At 53.0% G+C, this 16,448-nt stretch overlaps 1 protein-coding gene across 1 annotated transcript in view; it reads right to left on the bottom strand.

Moving 5' to 3' along the window:
* Window positions 1-2,821: 2,821 nt before the first annotated feature.
* Window positions 2,822-16,448, bottom strand: part of ZC3H12D (zinc finger CCCH-type containing 12D) — a 34,763-nt gene continuing 21,136 nt past the window's right edge. The window contains exons 3-6 of the mRNA XM_060029813.1: window positions 14,792-14,931; window positions 9,797-10,031; window positions 6,614-6,720; window positions 2,822-5,421 (exon numbers count right to left, since the gene is read on the bottom strand). Of these exons, the coding sequence (XP_059885796.1) occupies window positions 4,721-5,421; window positions 6,614-6,720; window positions 9,797-10,031; window positions 14,792-14,931 (1,183 nt within the window). The 3' untranslated portion in view covers window positions 2,822-4,720. The remainder of the gene's footprint in view (window positions 5,422-6,613; window positions 6,721-9,796; window positions 10,032-14,791; window positions 14,932-16,448) is intronic.

The raw sequence follows: 16,448 nt of genomic DNA, 5'->3' as shown, positions 1-16,448 counted from the left end.
ATGGCATGGGTGAATCTGAACTTCGGAGGTTTAATAGGGCTTGTTGAAGTCAAGCATGCCCTTGATTTGAAGACAAGAGTAAGGTGACTTCAGATAGTCAAAACTATTGTGGTTTTCAAATCCTATTTGAGTGATCTCTCCCCACAGCTACAGGTGCTGACCACACTTTCCATCTTATCAGTCAGCCAGTGTCAGTCAGTCAGTCAGCCTGTCAGTGTCTCTCAGTATCAGTCAATCCACCAATCACTGTCTGTCAGTCAGCCAGTCCGCGTCTGTCAGTCAGTCAGCTAGTCAGTAAGTACAGCATTCAGCTGGTTTCTGAGCGCCGTGCCCATTTGCCTCTATCCACCCAGCACCTTTCCTGTTTCTGTCATGGGGATAGGTATGTCATTCCTCCACGAGGACACACAGGTGATGTTGTTTCCCCAGGAATTCAGAACAAAGTAATTCCCCAGCTGGGTCAGGCCCTCAGCCCCTCATTTTCAGCCTGGCTGCCAGCTGCTAGGCTGAGCAGCCGTGATCCCAAGGCCTCCTGAGGGCATCAGCTCAGAAGTGACTGAAAGGGACCCAGGTCACCTTAGACTCTGGGGAGGCACTTCCTCCCCTGCAGGGGTTTTGGAGGCTTCCCACCTAAGTGCTCATCTGGCCGCAGTCCCAGGACTGGCAAGATGAACACAATGATACCTCGGGTGCCGTAGCAGCAGGGCCTCCCAACTTCCTCCCACAGAAAGCTCTGCCGTCTGCTGTCTGTGGATGTGACTAAGGGGGAGTGAATAAACACAGCAGCTCCTTTTTCGGGTGCAGCCAGTGTTGGGGGTGGAGGAGGGTGGGGACGTCCTAAGTCCTGGTGCACAGGGACCTTCCCCAGTGATAGACCCCCTGTGTTCCCCATTTCTTGCTTGTAGAAAAAGTTTTAGTCTCCTAGGCCTTCCCTGAGTTCCAAAGAACAGGCCCAAGCAGTTAATGATTAGAGAAATAAAAAAGCAGAAACAAAGGAAAAGCAGTGAAGCAAAAAAGTAATAATAACCTAAATAATAGTCCAGCCATAAAAGAATCACAAGACTCCGAGTTTCTCCTTGAGGGCGATAGATAAACTTCTGACTCACATTTTTAGTTGTTTTTACAGAAGCCAGGACCCCACCAAGTGAAGACTGCTGACCACAAACACGTAGACCCTAGACTGGTTGGACCAGAAGGTTGATGACTGAGATTACCGAAACATCACACTGTTACCTCACCACTAACCAATCAAAACACTGTCCATGTACTGTGCAACCCTCAGCCCTGATTTTGCCTTTTAAAACCCTTGCCTGAAAGCCATTGGGGAGTTCAGGTCTTTTGAGCACCAGCTGCCCATTCTCCTTGCCTGGCTCCATGCAATAAATGCTGTACTTTCCTTCCCCATAGCCCAGTGTCAGTAGATTGGCTTTGCTGTGCATGGGGCATTTGTTTTGTCTGCCTGGACACTGTACCCGCTTCTTTGAGGGAACCACTCACCATCCCCAACTCCCCACAAAGTACCTGGGTTCAGGTGTGAGCTGATAATCAGTGTGCACCTAAGACCCAGTGAACCAATGGTAGAACCTCACAGCAACTGGTTGGGATGGACACGTGATCCAAGCCAGGCCAATCAGAATTCTTCCCAGGATTTTTCTGAGGCTGCCTCCTGAGTCCTTTAGCTAGAAGGCTATGTGCCTGTCTGCCAACAGAATGGCTTTCACAGTGCAGGGAAAATCTTAAGGGAGAGAATGATCACACATATAGAAGAAAACAGATGAGAGAGTCCTGACAGGGTTCGAGCCCCTAAATTCAGTCAACCCCACAGCTGCCCCCATCCTGGCCTCCCGCCATTTGGTTTGTGAGCCTTGCTTGTAAAAAACCACCTTGCCCGACACAAATGAGCATGCCTGCTGCCCTGTTAGAGCCCCCCCTGCGTACATCTGGTACTCACTTGGAAGTGGCCAATCCAGTGTGCAGTTTGCCAATCCCCCCGACTTCCCCTCTTCAGTCTCTTGCATCAGAGGAGGGCACTTAGAGGGCACTCGTTTCAATGCTCAGTTGCCAATGTCTTGAAATTCTTTATCACTTTTGAACAAGGCGCCCTGCTATTTGACTTTACATAGGGCCCCACGAGTTACCTTTGCACAGGGTCCTGGCTCCACGCGTTCCCTCATGGTGGGATCTGCGATTCCACTTCGTCGCTCCAGTTCCCAGGGCCCCCTCCCCCATCACCCACTCCTTAATAACCCTTCCACTCACCCCCTCCCCTATGCTCTTCTCTCCCACCGGAGGCTTTTTTCCCAGAGGCAGCGAGCCATACCCGTGCCAGCTGGGAGTTGTCTATTTGCTCCCCATCTGAGCTCTGTAAAATCCTGAGAGCAGGGATTCACTTGACCTGGAACAATGCCGACAACAGGAGTGGCTTCTCTTGCTTCTAGCCCTCAACCCCCAACATTCTGCAACTGTGTCTCAAACCACCTTCCAGAGGCCTCTGAGAAAGCTACACCACATAGCAAACAACAGTCCAGCACGGGGAGCCTCAGATCTGAGTGACGGAGGACTCTGCCTGTGTCCTCGGGTACAGCCTGCTGAACGTCCAGCAAAGGCACGTCCTTGCCTCGGGCTTCGATGCTTCTCCTGGAAAAGGTGAATTCCAGCCCTCTCCCCGCCTCCCCCAAGGGGGGAATAACACTGAATAAAGCAGCTATAACCTCAGCCTTCACACCCACAATATTTAACGTGAGAAAACCGCCTTGGGGGGGGAGAAGCCAGCACAAGGGAAACTGACATACAATTTGACAATGGAGAGTCCAGGTGTGGGTAAAAGTGATTTATTTTTGGAGCACAGTAATAGTTATGCAACTAGGAACATTTCATTCACCCCCATCCCATTCATGTTTTGTGTCACAAAGACATACCAAGACTTTGGAAAGAATTCCAAAGGGGATTACATTGAAATGTGCTGTTTCTTCACTTGTTTTTGTGCTCGTCTTAATCACAGTGCACCAAATAAAATAGCTTTACAGCTTACTCAAACTCAAACTTGTCCTCAAAGGAAGCAGTTTAAACATTTCTAACTGTAAATCAGCAATGCAATGATTCCAAGTCAGGACACAGACCCAAGAGACAAAAGCAGCTCTAACATAAAGCCTGTCTTGTCAAAAGAAAAAAAAAAACCACACCACCATGAGGGGAATCCAATTTGCCTAGAAAGAGTGGGTCTTCTTCAGGACTGCAGTCCCAAAATATTAGGATACAATTGTGGGTGTTGTCTTTGGGAAAAAAAGAGGTGAGGAAGAGATCTGACCTAAGCCGCACTAAGAATCTGGTTTAAAAAGATGAAAGGGCTCACAGGGGACACAAGGTCTCTGTATCTCCAAAGGAAACATTTACCCCACTGAAGGGGGCAGGAGCAGATTCTCCGGGGGGCGCACTGGGCTGCGCCAGCCATGCCCATAGGGAGCGCTCGCCAGTCTGCAGGAGGCTTGGGAGCTGGTTTTCCACTGGGAGGTACCTCACACTCTCCTCATGAACAAACCAGCCAAGATCTGTGAGCTGGACTCATAACCCTGAGTGAATGGGTGGACGCCACCCAGAGATGCCACGGCCCCGGAGGACTCAGGGCCCGCGTCCTGGCAGCACTGTCTCATCTCTTGTCCTTTGCAAATGAGTGGGTCCCTTCCCCCCAAAATTCAAAGCAGTAGTTAGCTAGGAGAAACAGCCATGGTTGAAGGTGGCGAGAAACCTCCATGACCAAGGCTCACCCCAGCTCTGACCAACCCCCCAGAGGTTTCTGAGCAAAAGTCCTGACTCACAGGGCTTGGGCTCAGCTGTGAGGGGTAGCTCAGAAGGCTTGGCCAGTATAGGGCCTGGGCTGGAAACTGCCGTGATAGACGGCTGAAAAACAGGGACGCTTAGCCCTGAGTCAAGGGGCGTGTGTGTGTGTGCCGTGTGCCTGTGTGTGTGGTGTGCGTGTGTGAAGGGTGTGAGGGCCCCGGCCAGATGCCCCTGCCACACCCCCACAGACCAGCACAGCCACGTAATCTCAGAGTGACAAGTGGAGCCCACACGTGGAGGCTAGAACTGGGTTCCCCTCAAGAGGTTAGAAAGAGCTCATGTGAAAACCTCCTGATGCCAACATCTGCACCAGCCAACTGACTACATATTTCAAGCGTGATCTGATGTAATGAAATTCAAGGCCATTCACCAGTTTTCCACCTTTGGCCATGGCTGCCAAGGGCATACAGGCCCACCCGTGGCCAACAAAGGAGAGTTTCCCACTTAGCCTGATTATGTGGGGTGTGTCTCTCTTCCGCTCTATTTCGGGTGTCACCCACTAAATTGATCTTGGGACCCACCTGTGGCTCCCAGTTGCAGCTGGACCAAACAGCCCTGGAGTGTTCTGGACAAACCCTTGGAGCCCTAGTGGGCTTTTGCAGTCTTCAAGCACAAGAAACCACTCCCTCTATGGAAGGCAACCTTATTCTGCAGAACATGGACCTCCAGCAGCAGCCCCTGTGTGGTCAGGGAAGGTCACCAAGTGCCACCGTGGGCACCGCAGAGGGTGAGGAAGCTGGCCTCCTCCAGGGGATGGACCATCTTTAAAGGAAAGGGGGCTCCACCGGGTGGGCCAGCCCAGATGCAGGCTGACCACGGCCACCAGCCCGGTGGGGTCGCAAGGCAAGACTGGGACAGCACATGTGGTAGCCTCGATGAGCTCTCAGGGCTTCCCCACGGGCGCACCGGACCTCTGGAATCTCTGGATAAGGAGGATGAGCCTGGCGATGTCGGAGAGCTCGGGGAACAGGGCCATGACGCTGTCCACCTGGTGGGCCGGGAAGGTGCTGCAGAGCACGGTGCGTGCCCTGGCACGCGAGTCCACCTCGGGGGCGGCAGCCTGGGGCACGGACCCCGAAGCCCCCCCGAGGTCGTCTTCATCCCAGCGCGACCCCGCCCAGGCCGAGCGGCCCGGGAGCCAGTCGGCCCCTAGAGGAAGGGCCCACGGGTCGGCGGGCTGCCGGCGCGGGGGGCGCCGGTCACTCTGCGGGGCGCCGGGGCGGTATCCGCCCCGTAGGCCCGGCGGGCTCCGGGGGCTCTGGAGGCCGGGCAGCACTGGCGGGGACGGCGCGGGCCCGGACGCCCCCCAGTCGGGACAGGGCGGCCTGGGCGCGCGGCCGCTGCCGGGGCCCCGAGGGGGCGCGCAGAGGGGCCCCGGGTCGTCGCTGAGGACGAGCCGCGAGAAAACGCCTCCGAGAGTCGCCACGTCGGCCGCCCGCGCGCTCCCCCGCTGCGCCTCCTCGCCGCCCGCGCCCCGCCAGGCCAGCGTTTGCGCGCGGAGCTCATCCGCCACAGCCAGCTGCGCGTGGTGCGGCCTCTCCGGGTGGTAGAACTTGCACTTGATGCCGTAGGTGCATTTCTTGCCTGGAAGGGGCGGGGCAGGGGGAGAGGGCTCCTGGTGAGAGACCTTGGGTGGGGAGGCCCGGTGTAGTCCGGGCAGTGCCCGCCCTGCGCGGCCTTTCTCGTTGGAGATTCCTCCGGGAAGGCCCCCGGGCCTGCTGCAGACTTGTCAGGTTTAGGGCGGGACGAGGTGGGGAGAAGTGCCCTGGGGCGCAGACAGGACGAATGAGGGTGCGGCACCCTACTCCTCGTGGTATTTTCCACTGGACACGGTACCCCAGTGTTACCCACCCAGCGCAGGGGGACTGTTGTCTGGAAGTTCCCATGACCAGGGACTGAGACCAAATCTCTGGATCCAATGACCTTCAGCCTCCACTTCCCCAGAGACACTGGATCCGGCCAACCTAGTGGTGGGGGGGGGGGGGGTGTTGGGAGTGGGTGCTCATGACATAGGATTGTGCCTCCAGTGCTGACTCAGTTTACCCTATTGTCCACATCCCTTGTACTAATCATTGCCCTTCCCTTACATACTGTTTTAACAGAGGTGATCAAATAATTTATCATCCAAACCAGGGCCCTTCTGACAGTGGAAGGGAACAGGATGGGCCACCTCAACGTGTGTGTGTGTGTGTGTGTGTGTGTGTGTGTGTGTGTGTGTGTGAGATCACCTTAATTCTAACAAGAAATGACTCTGAGTATCACTTACAGCATCTTAAACTTCTATAGGCACAAAAAACGAGACATTAAATAACTTGCCCAAAGCAAGCTAATGAAAGAGCTGGCTAGAAAGCTAGTGTCCCTGGAGGGCTCTGGGAGAGAATCCTTAATTCTTGATGGATCGCACCAACCAGAGTCCCTAAGGGTAGGTAGGGGTTTAGGTGAGACTGTGGGGCAGGATGTGGGCACAAGGTGCCAGGGGAGGGACTGAGAAAGGAGAGCGTGGGGTGCACACAGCATCCCTGCTCCCTGGATATGACTTTGCTCTGTGTGTGGCCCCTTCATCCAGCCCTCACAAACTGCATGCAACAGGGGTCCAGGATGGCAGTTCACCATTACAATAACCCTGTCTGGAACCTGCCGTCCAGAGAGGGTAAGTTACCTCCCCAGCGTCACACAGCTGATTAAGGGCAGAAGCCGGGCTAGAACCCAGGCTGCGGACCACCCAGCCAGCGCTTCTGACCTGAACAGGGCTCACAAGGCGTGGGGCGCTACCCACCATAGGGGCAGTGTTGCCAGGACGGCTCTGGGGGCTTTGGCTTCCTGCTCAGGAAGTTGCTCAGGGTGGGTCCCCGACGGCCCAGGGGGTCATCAGGAGGCATGAACCTGGAAGACAAGCACAGGGGAGTGACTGCGAGGCCCACAGAGACCCGCCGCGGGCAGCACCAGGGCTCTTGCCGTCCAGGACTCTTTCTCCCACCCAGGGGTTGTCACAGCGTGTTAGAGCAGCACAGCCTTCCTCAACACTGACCCGCACAGAGCACAGCGCTGACAGATCCCAGGACAGCAGCCCCTGGGCCTTGTCCAAGTTTTTCTCCTGCTGAGTCAGCAATGCCAGAATCACTTAGCAACTCCTGGAAACATGCAGGCTCCGGGCTTCACACCAGACCTGCTTAATCAGAACCTCAAGTTGTTCAGGAATCTGCATTTTAACAACTTCCCAGATCATTTTTATCCACTAAAGTTGAAGCATAACTGCACTAGGGCCTAGTCTGAAAGCGACTCTAAGCTGCATTCCAATGTCCTCAACAGAAGGCTGGAGACCTCCGGGGGGCCCGGGGGACTCTCTGGTCCTGGGAGCTCCATTTCTCCTGTGTTGCCCCCACAGCTCTGGGCCTCTCAGGTTGGGGATGAAAATTAACAGAGTTCAAAACGCCAGCTGGTGGGTCAGCGAAGAAGCGGATCCGGGGGCTGCCTGCACACAGGTGCGGCGGCACACGCAGCCCCAGGGCTCAGCGCAGGCTCCCCCCTCCTCTGCAAACCATGGGCGGGGGTCACTTTGTCACTCTCTGACACCACCCTGCCCCCCGCCTGCCCCTTCCCTTCCCTGGCTTTGGTCTGAGGAGGAAGGGAATGCATCCTCGATGCCCGCAGCTCAAAAGGGAAAACAACGTTCCTCAGAAGGGAAACTCCCTGGTTCAGCACGATCCACTTTTCCTACGAACATACTGTCGTTCCCAGGAGGCGCTTCCAGGTCACACAGAGGTTCCACTGGAGAGGGAGTGGATTCTGATCGGGGGCTTGTAGCTACGGGCTGCTTTCCCCCTTAGTGTCAAGGGTCACGCTGGGGTCCCACCGTGCAGACCACATCCCCCAGGCCGGCCCCCAGCTGGGTGATCCCTGGTCCCGGGTAGCCTGCGTGGCTCAGATCCCAGCTACACAGCCGGCTTCTCAGAGTTGGGCCCTGACCAAGAATCCAGGGAGCCACCCAGTGCAGTTATTAAAAGTTCCCAAAGGCGTCACCTCCTGCTCTTTCCCGGGCCTCACAGCCGGGAGCTGGGCCAGGAGGGCCCTATGGACGTGCCCTGGGCACGGGGCGAGCGTCCTTGCCCACAGGCAGGCGGCAGGCTCTGCCCTCTGGCAGTCGGGGGACCTTCGGGCAGGCCCTGAGCAGAGGCCAGTGTGTCAAGAGGACTTGGCCTGGACCCCAGGCTGTCACCAGGTCAGAGGCGGCCACGATCCACCAGAACTCAGTGAGGATTTTCGGGATCCGATGGTGCCAGCCTTGCCAGCTTCCTCCGGGCCTGAGCCAGAGAGAGGAAGCCTCCAGCCTCCTGAACGTGGAAGTGACCGTGGGGGCTACTGCGGAGCAGCTGCTGTGACCGTCCGCCCTGGGGCGTAGGAGGGTACCTCTGCCTCCTTGGCTGTGGGTACGCCCTGGAGGCACATGTCCTGGCCTGGCCTGAGAATAACCGCTACCACCAGGGGTACATACAGTCCTCTCTGGTCCTCACGACCATCTCAGAGGTAAGTGTGACTAATCCAAGGGCAGATGATTCAAGGTGAAGAACATTCAGCCCAGGGAGGTTGAGAGCTTTCCTCACCACACACAGCCAGTAAGTGGCAGAACCTCAGTTTGAAACCTCATCTGCTGCTTCCAGAGCCCTAGCCCTTTCCACCACACACACAGCCCCGCAGGCTCCAGGTCAGGAGCTGGTCTGCCGTGTGCAGGTGGCCTGATATAGCGGCCACGTGGCCTCTGTCTCCCCATCTTCCCTACCCAAGGGCTGCAGCCATTTACACTCACTCACTCAGTAATCTACAACTAGTCACTGGGTGCCCATGATGCGCCAGGCTGGCTGGAGCTGTGGCACATAAGACACATACCGTCCCTGCCCTCACGGAGTTGGGGAGCTTGTCCCAAACCACATTCCTACAAGCCAGTGAGAGAGCCCAGAATGAGGACCGAGCTACCATGCCTGGAACAGAAATCGGAATGGGAGTGACGTCCCAGCCTGCTGTGCCCTCCCATCCTGTCCCACCCTGTGACCACGCCCACCTTGCCAGGCTCTTCAGCATGCCCCAGGACACCTGCAGTGGACCAGCCATCACATCCTGCCCACCTCAGCCCGGTCTAGGGGCTCACCCAGCACCTGCTAACTGGTCTGTGCTTTGTGGACCAGCCATCACACCCTGCCCACCTCAGCTCCGTCTAGGGGCTCACCCAGCACTTGCTAACTGGTCTGTGCTTTGTGGACCAGCCATCACACCCTGCCCACCTCAGCTCCGTCTAGGGACTCACCCAGCACCTGCTAACTGGTCACCCAGCACCTGCTAACTGGTCTGTGCTTTGTGACCCTGACTTCGTCCTCCCTTCGCTGTAGCTGGTTGGTCCAGGGGGGACCTGACCCAGGAGAAACACCCTAGGGGACAGATGAACCAACCAGATTCTCTTGAAAGTGTCAACCAAGACGTATTAAGACAGAGATGGTTCCAAGATCTTCACAGCCCCAAAGAAAAGGTGATGGTGCCCACTCCCATCCGGAATTCAAAACTTTGAAAAAAAACAGACAGAAGCATAAAAGAAGTGAAAGGGAGTGCAAAGTTCAGATTCACCCCATGATGACAGTTCCAGTGCTCTTATCTGAAATGTTAAATTCTTCAAAAATAAAAAAAAAAGAAAGGTCCCCCCAAGGCCATGCGTCAGGCAACTGGGTGCTGGCTCAGCTGGATGTGGGCGTGGGAACAGAAAGGTCACAGGACACTTGGGACAAGACAGCCCCGTGGGGGAAATCTGGTCACGAAAGAGAGGAGGCAGAGAGGGCCAACAGAGAGATGTGCGGCGGGGAAGGGGCGCGGGCGGCCCGGGGCAGGGGGTTCTGAGCCCGTGACTAAGCCCCGCGGGGGCCCTTGTCACCGCCCCGCCCCCTACCCGCCCCGGGACCCCACGGGCCACACGCACCGGTCGTTGACGAAGGAGAACATGAGCAGCCTCTGCTCGATGAACCACTTCCACTCGGGGTTCTCGCTCTGCAGGTCGCGGTAGTTGTCGTTGGAGACGATGACCCCGTCCTGCTCGTAGGCCACCTTCACGATGTAGCGGTCGTCGTAGCAGACCACGCGCTTGCCGCTCACCTTGCGGGACGGCGTGTACACCAGCACCGCCTGCCTCTCCAGCTCCTCCAGCACGTGCTGCTCTGGGGGCCACAGGGCGGGGACCGCATGAGGCGCTTTCTCGGAGGGGCTCTCCACCCCCAGAGCCGTCCTAAACTCCGGAGCGGCTCCGGCAGCTCAGGGCTCCTCTCCGATCAGCTCGCCCCTCCCACCCGTCCCCGCCTCCCTCCCCCTACTCCCCCTTCCCCTAGACCCCTCCCCCCTCTCCCCCCTCCCCCTCTCCCCTATGGCCCAGCCTAGCAGGCGAAGAGCAGGGAGGTCTCGAGAGGAATTTGCCAGCAGCCTGAGGTCAAGTGGGCTCTTGGCTTCTGTCCTGCCTGCGTCATGACCGGAGCCCTGAGGATGGTGCCCAGCCAGGGAGACACACTTTGGAAGGAAGAGTGAAGCCACAGCTCTTGTCGTTGTGATGGTTACCTGCCCCGTGCCCCTCCCACGGTAGACACAGAGGCCTTCTTCTGGAGAAAGACATTCCTATTTTAACTAGCATCCCGGCACCTAGGAATTACCAGGAGCCCTGCATCCACCTGGAAGAGTGCTGCCGGGGCCCTTAGCGGAGAACCACTGCCCCCTCTCCCATGACACAGGAGTCTGCTGGGACACCTTCAGGACGGAGCAGCCCACAACTGACAGCTCTGAGGGACACAAGAATGTCACGCAGAGAGGCCGGGATTAGGAATCTGCAGCTTACATTCCGCTCTTAGCTCCAGCTCTCGGGTTTTTCACCCCTCTCTGAACATCAGGTTTTGCACTTATAAGATGAGGAGGATGACTCCTGCACCTGCCTCACAGCATCTGTGGGCGACTGGACCAGCGCACGTGGGGCGAGCCCCCAAGAAGCCAGGGAGGAGGGAGTGTGTCCCGGGAGCTGCAGACGTTACAAGGTCTCTTAGCAGGAGCTAAAATCCGCATCTCTGGACGGCCTACTCTTTGATCTTAGTTTTGCCTTCGGAGACAAAAGAAATCCCTTCCACACGAAACAGTTACTCCGCATGTGGAAGATGATTAGCATATTCGTCCCCCATGTCTCAGTCCTTCCCTATATGACATGGTTCCCAGACTTTTCAAAAGTGCATAATGCATGTATGGTACAAAGAATAATTTCTTTTCAATGCCGTGTGTGTGGTGATCTTTTTTTTTTTTTTTTTTTTTTTTTTTTTTGCGGTACGCGGGCCTCTCACTGTTGTGGCCTCTCCCGTTGCGGAGCACAGGCTCCGGACGCGCAGGCTCAGCGGCCATGGTTCACGGGCCCAGCTGCTCCGCGGCATGTGGGATCTTCCCGGACCGGGTCACGAACCCGCGTCCCCTGCATCGGCAGGCGGACTCTCAACCACTGCACCACCAGGGAAGCCCTGATCATTTTGTAGTGTATAAAAATATCGAATTGAGACTGGAAGGAAGGCGGAAGGACACAACTATTGAAAGAATGACACAACCATTAAGAAGAACGGGATGCGACAAAAACTGGTTAGAACCTACTAGGCGCAACACGGCAGAAGATTAGACTTCCCTAGACCTTGAGCCTCATTATACCCTTATTGTAATGCATTAACTAAATGACACTATGACAGGCACCATGACAGTTTCAAGGCTAGCCATAAAAGGCCAAAAAGCAGGGGTGCCCCAATTCCTAGAAACCCCTGCCCCTTCTCCAAGACAGTTAGAATATTCCCCCCACGCGTTAGCCCAGCCCATAAAAACTAACCACTGCATATCGCAGGGCCGGCTCTCACCCTCTGAGATGGCCCACACTCTGTCTATGGAGTGTGTAGCTCTCTAAATAAACCTGCTTTCACTTTACTATGGTTCACTCTAGAATTCTTTCCTGCCCAAAGCCAAGGACCCTCACTTGGTCGTCTGTCCCAAGGACTCACACAAGACCTCAGACATGACTATCCTCTTGTGCCCCATTTTTCCTGCAACAGAATCACTACGTTGTACATCTGAAATTAATACAATACTGTAAGTCAATTATACTTCAATTTAAAACTACAGTTCATTAGTTAAATGCCATGTGTGTGGTACTCCCTTTGAGAAATAGAACACGGCCTGTGCTTTGAAGTCCCCATTGCCCCTCGAAGTTTGCATCTCCCTCCACTCCCTTTAAGATAACCCAATTTTGAGAACTTTGTGTTTATAATTCCCTTGCTTTTATTTTTTTAAATGCATATCTATGTACCCTTCAAAAGGACAATTTCCAATGTGATTATGAGCCTCCAGACTTCACACAAATGGAATCACCTCGCACATATTCTTGGGCGACTTCTTTCCTCATTGAACATTGTGTGCCTGAGGTCTGGCCATGTCATGACTGTCAGTTTTGCACAGAAGTCTCCTGGTACAGAAGGACAAGGGTTCCTCTAGGGTCTGTCTTAAGGAGTGATATTGCTGAGTTGTAGGGAAAGGCACTTTACAAGGTAACGCTGCGTTATTTTCCAAAGTAGTTATATCAAGTTACTACCCAACACGGCGTCTAAGGCAACCTTGCCAGCACTTGGCATTTGCAGGTTTTTCAAATTTTTCCCAGTCTGGTGGGTGAAACGTGGCCTCTTGCTGTGATTTTATTTTGCATTTCTCTGGTTACTAATACAACTGAGCATCGCTTCATATGTTTATTGGCCGTTTGTGTTTTCTCTTCTGTCAAAGGCCTATTCATGCCTTAGCACATTTTTCTATATATTTGTCCTTTGTCTTGGTCTTATTAGTTTGGATAAGTTCCCTATAGATTCCAACAGGAATCCTTCATCAGGGATATGTGATATATGGCCTCTCCCAGGTTGAGGCTTGTCTTTTCGTTTTCTTGTTTTTGTGGTATTTGCTAATGAACGGAAGCTTTTATTGTAATGTAGGCAAATTTATGACTCTTTCCGCTGTCTCTCTGCATTTGTTGTGGCTTGTTTAAAAATTCTTCCCTACCCCAAAGTGAATTCCCTACTCTTTATCCATTATGTATCGCACAATATATATTGCACAATATTGCACAGCTGTTGAAAGACACCATTCTCCGTGTTCAGACCATAAAGAATAATCTGGGACAACTGGTCCATGATGAACACAAGTGTTCATCCCCCCTCCTTCTCATAATCCCATTGAAAGAGAAGGGAAGCAGTACAGAAGGGGTAGGGAATCCATAAGCACATTAAAAATGGGCTTGGGGACAGCAGCAAACCCAGGATTTTGACAAATTTTAGGAAGACAGAAAGCAGGTAGGATCAGAGACTTCCCTGGCGGTCCAGTGGTTAAGACTCCATGCTTCCAATGCAGGGGGTTTGGGTTTGATCCCTGGTCAGTGAACTAAGATCCCACATGCCACGCGGCAAAAAAAAAAAAAAGAAAGAAAGAAAGAAAGAAAGCAGGTAGGATCATATTGATCCTACAGTACAAAGGGAACCACAGCCCAGATGTGCATGGAGGCTGAAGAGGAGGTAGAGCCCGTTCCCTGCAAAGTCCCAGCGCTCTCCAGCAGGAGTGGCGAGTCAGCAGAAGTCGGATTATTAACTGAAAGGCTACCATGGGGCAGCTGCATCCACCCTTTCTGGTCCCTATCACTGTATGGAAAGTGAAGATATAACTAGGAAGGAGGAGGTTCCCATGTGGCCTTTGACCTCCTAAAGTAAGACCATCATCCTCGTGGCACTGGAATGTGTGGTGGGCAGAGGCGTCCAGCTGCCTGCCTGCTCTGCGCAGAGTGTGCTGAAGTGAACTCTCCTGCTCAGCACATTCAATGGTCAGTCCTACCTTTTAGGGAAAGATCCAAATACCAGGAGAGGAAGCCCATGGCAACTGCACAGGTATGTTTTTAACCAATCTGGTTCTTTTTTCACAAGTAAACACTGACAAGCAAAGGATCACCAGACTTTTGAGAAGAAGATTTAACAGCACAAAGAGAGAGAAAGAGAGAGATGAACAAACAGAACTGACCCCAGAAAAAATAAATAAGATTCATGGAACTTCAGAGAACTTTTTTAAAGTCTGTATTAGTATAGAAATAGTCAAGAAGATACCGTATCTGTAAAACAAGAATAGCGTTTTACTTAAAAAACAGAATCCGAAAGAGAAGAAGAAGCAACTGGTAACCACTGACAGAACTGAAAACAAAACCAGCAAGTTTTGGTTAAAAGGCTGGAAGAAGAAGTCAATGAAACCTGCCAGGATCACGAAGAGGTCGGTCCCAACATTGCGGGCTTGGCTGACATGATACCAGCAGTGGCTCAGCATGTGACTTCTTATAAGAAAGTCAAACAAACAAAAAACCCTGTTTATTTAAACCACCTGTTCTATTATTTGTAGCTGAAAATATTCCTAGCTGATATAAGAATTAAAAATAAAGAATTCCCTGGGTCTCGTTTCCCTTTGTTTTTTTTTTTTAAATGAAGAGATTGAACTAGATATTCAGTTAATAAATCTCACTGGACCAAACAGATGCCTCTTTCAGTGTCTGTATTCTACTAGGGGTGGGATGCAGACCCAATCTTTCTGCAGTGTTAAAAGTTATAAGATTCTATTATTTTTGGAACTTAATCTTTCACACTAAAAGAGTAAATACTTTGTTCATTTATCTATCAACAACTATTTATTGGGCACCTTCTATATGCCAGCTGTTACGCTAGGTGACAGGGCTCCGGCAGGGCACACTCATGGTCAGTGCTTTCATGGAGCTTATAGTCCAGTGAGGAAGACAGACATCATCAAACAAGCGGTAAGCAGATAACTGACTGTGATTTTCAGGAGTACTGTGGAGGAAAGGTGTATAGTCCCTCTTGAGAATGTACCTGCTCCAGCATACCTCTAATCGGGGTATCAGATCTTGGTGGTTCTTTCCTCCAGGAGGGGACAAAAACTTTGATGTAGGTGTGTCCTCTGTCCCTGAACCAGTCCACAGCCAGCTGGATTCCCCGGCAAGAGAAGGCTTCTTTATTTCCATGACTACAATGAGAAAACAAAGACATCTGCAGAGAAACAGGAAGGGTTCCTCAAGAGTGACTTTTCCTGGGAATAGCCTGGATCATAGTCTCATAATCAAAGGGAATCAGGCAAATCTGCATTTTGAAAATAGGTCATTCTTTGCACAAAATATGTCCCTTAATTGGAACCAATTAGCTTGTGATAATATGTAGAGGGTCTCCGGCTCCAAGGAGAGTGCATTCCAAGGATTAATAGACAAGATCCTCTTATTAACTGAAGCTAATATGGATCAAGAGAGGGTTGTCAGGGCTTCCCTGGTGGCGCAGTGGTTGAGAGTCCACCTGCCGATGCAGGGGACACAGGTTCGTGCCCCGGTCCGGGAGGATCCCACATGCCGCGGAGTGGCTGGGCCCGTGAGCCATGGCCGCTGAGCCTGCGCGTCTGGAGCCTGTGTTCCACAACAGGGGAGGCCACAACAGTGAGAGGCCCACGTACCGCAAAAAAAAAAAAAAAAAAAGAGAGGGTTGTCCATGTGATATTGGTCTTCCCAAATCCAAGTAAGGATGCCAATGTGCCCCACAAATTCCACTGTAACCATCCATCAGTGGAGACAGGAAGGAGAGAGCAGTGTGAGAGGAGACCCAAGACCAGGCAGGGGGACTTCCCTGGTGGTCCAGTGGCTAAGACTCCGTGCTCCCAATGCAGGGGGCCCAGGTTCGATCCCTAGTCAGGGAACTGGATCCCACATGCTGCAACTAAAGATCCCGCATGTCGCAACGAAGATCTCGCGTGCCGCAACTAAGAGCCAGAGCAGCCAAATACATAAATAGAATAAATTTAAAAAGAAAAAGACCAGGCAGGGTCTTAGGAGCTAGAAGATCTGTCTACTCCTAAGAAGCATGAGAAGCTGTAGAAAGATTTTAGGATTTTAAGACTGGGGGTATATGTGATGTGATGAGATGTGATCTGATGTATGTTTCAAAGAGTTCAACCTGGCAGCACAGAGGACAATAAGTTGGAAGGATCCAGAGTAGGGGGGACACCAGTTAAGAAGCAGCTGTAGTCATCAAAGCAAAACCTGATGGTGACCTGGACCCAGCTGGTGGTGGTGAAGAGTAGGTGAACCTGAGAGATAGTATCTCCAGAATGTGCTGATTGACTGGGTACAGGGGTGATAGGGGAAAAGGCACTGAGGAGACCTCTGACTTGTATAAGGGGATGCAGGGCTCCCTGAGACAGATCCTGTTTGGGAGGAAGACAGGATTTAGAGAAAACAATCCTGAGTTTGGTCGTGGACACATGGAGAGTTGGGAGGAGCCTTGGTGACCTCTAAGTGGAAATATTAAATAAACAGCTAGGGTTCAGAAGAGAGGTCTGGGTGGTAAAACATGTGAGTCATCGTTTAAGCACCAGTTGGAGCCACCGCGTGGAGAGAATTGCCTGGACAGAGAGTGAGCATCAGGGGCTGGACCTGGAGGAGCCCTGGAGCCGAGCAGCTGGTTGCAGGTAGAGCAGGACAACCAAGGGAAGAAACAAAG

The sequence above is a fragment of the Delphinus delphis genome, chromosome 14, assembly GCF_949987515.2.
Source record: "Delphinus delphis chromosome 14, mDelDel1.2, whole genome shotgun sequence".
Classification (NCBI taxonomy): domain Eukaryota; kingdom Metazoa; phylum Chordata; class Mammalia; order Artiodactyla; family Delphinidae; genus Delphinus; species Delphinus delphis.
The sequence above is the reverse complement of the archived record's forward strand: the minus strand, read 5'-3'. Positions and strand labels throughout refer to the sequence as shown.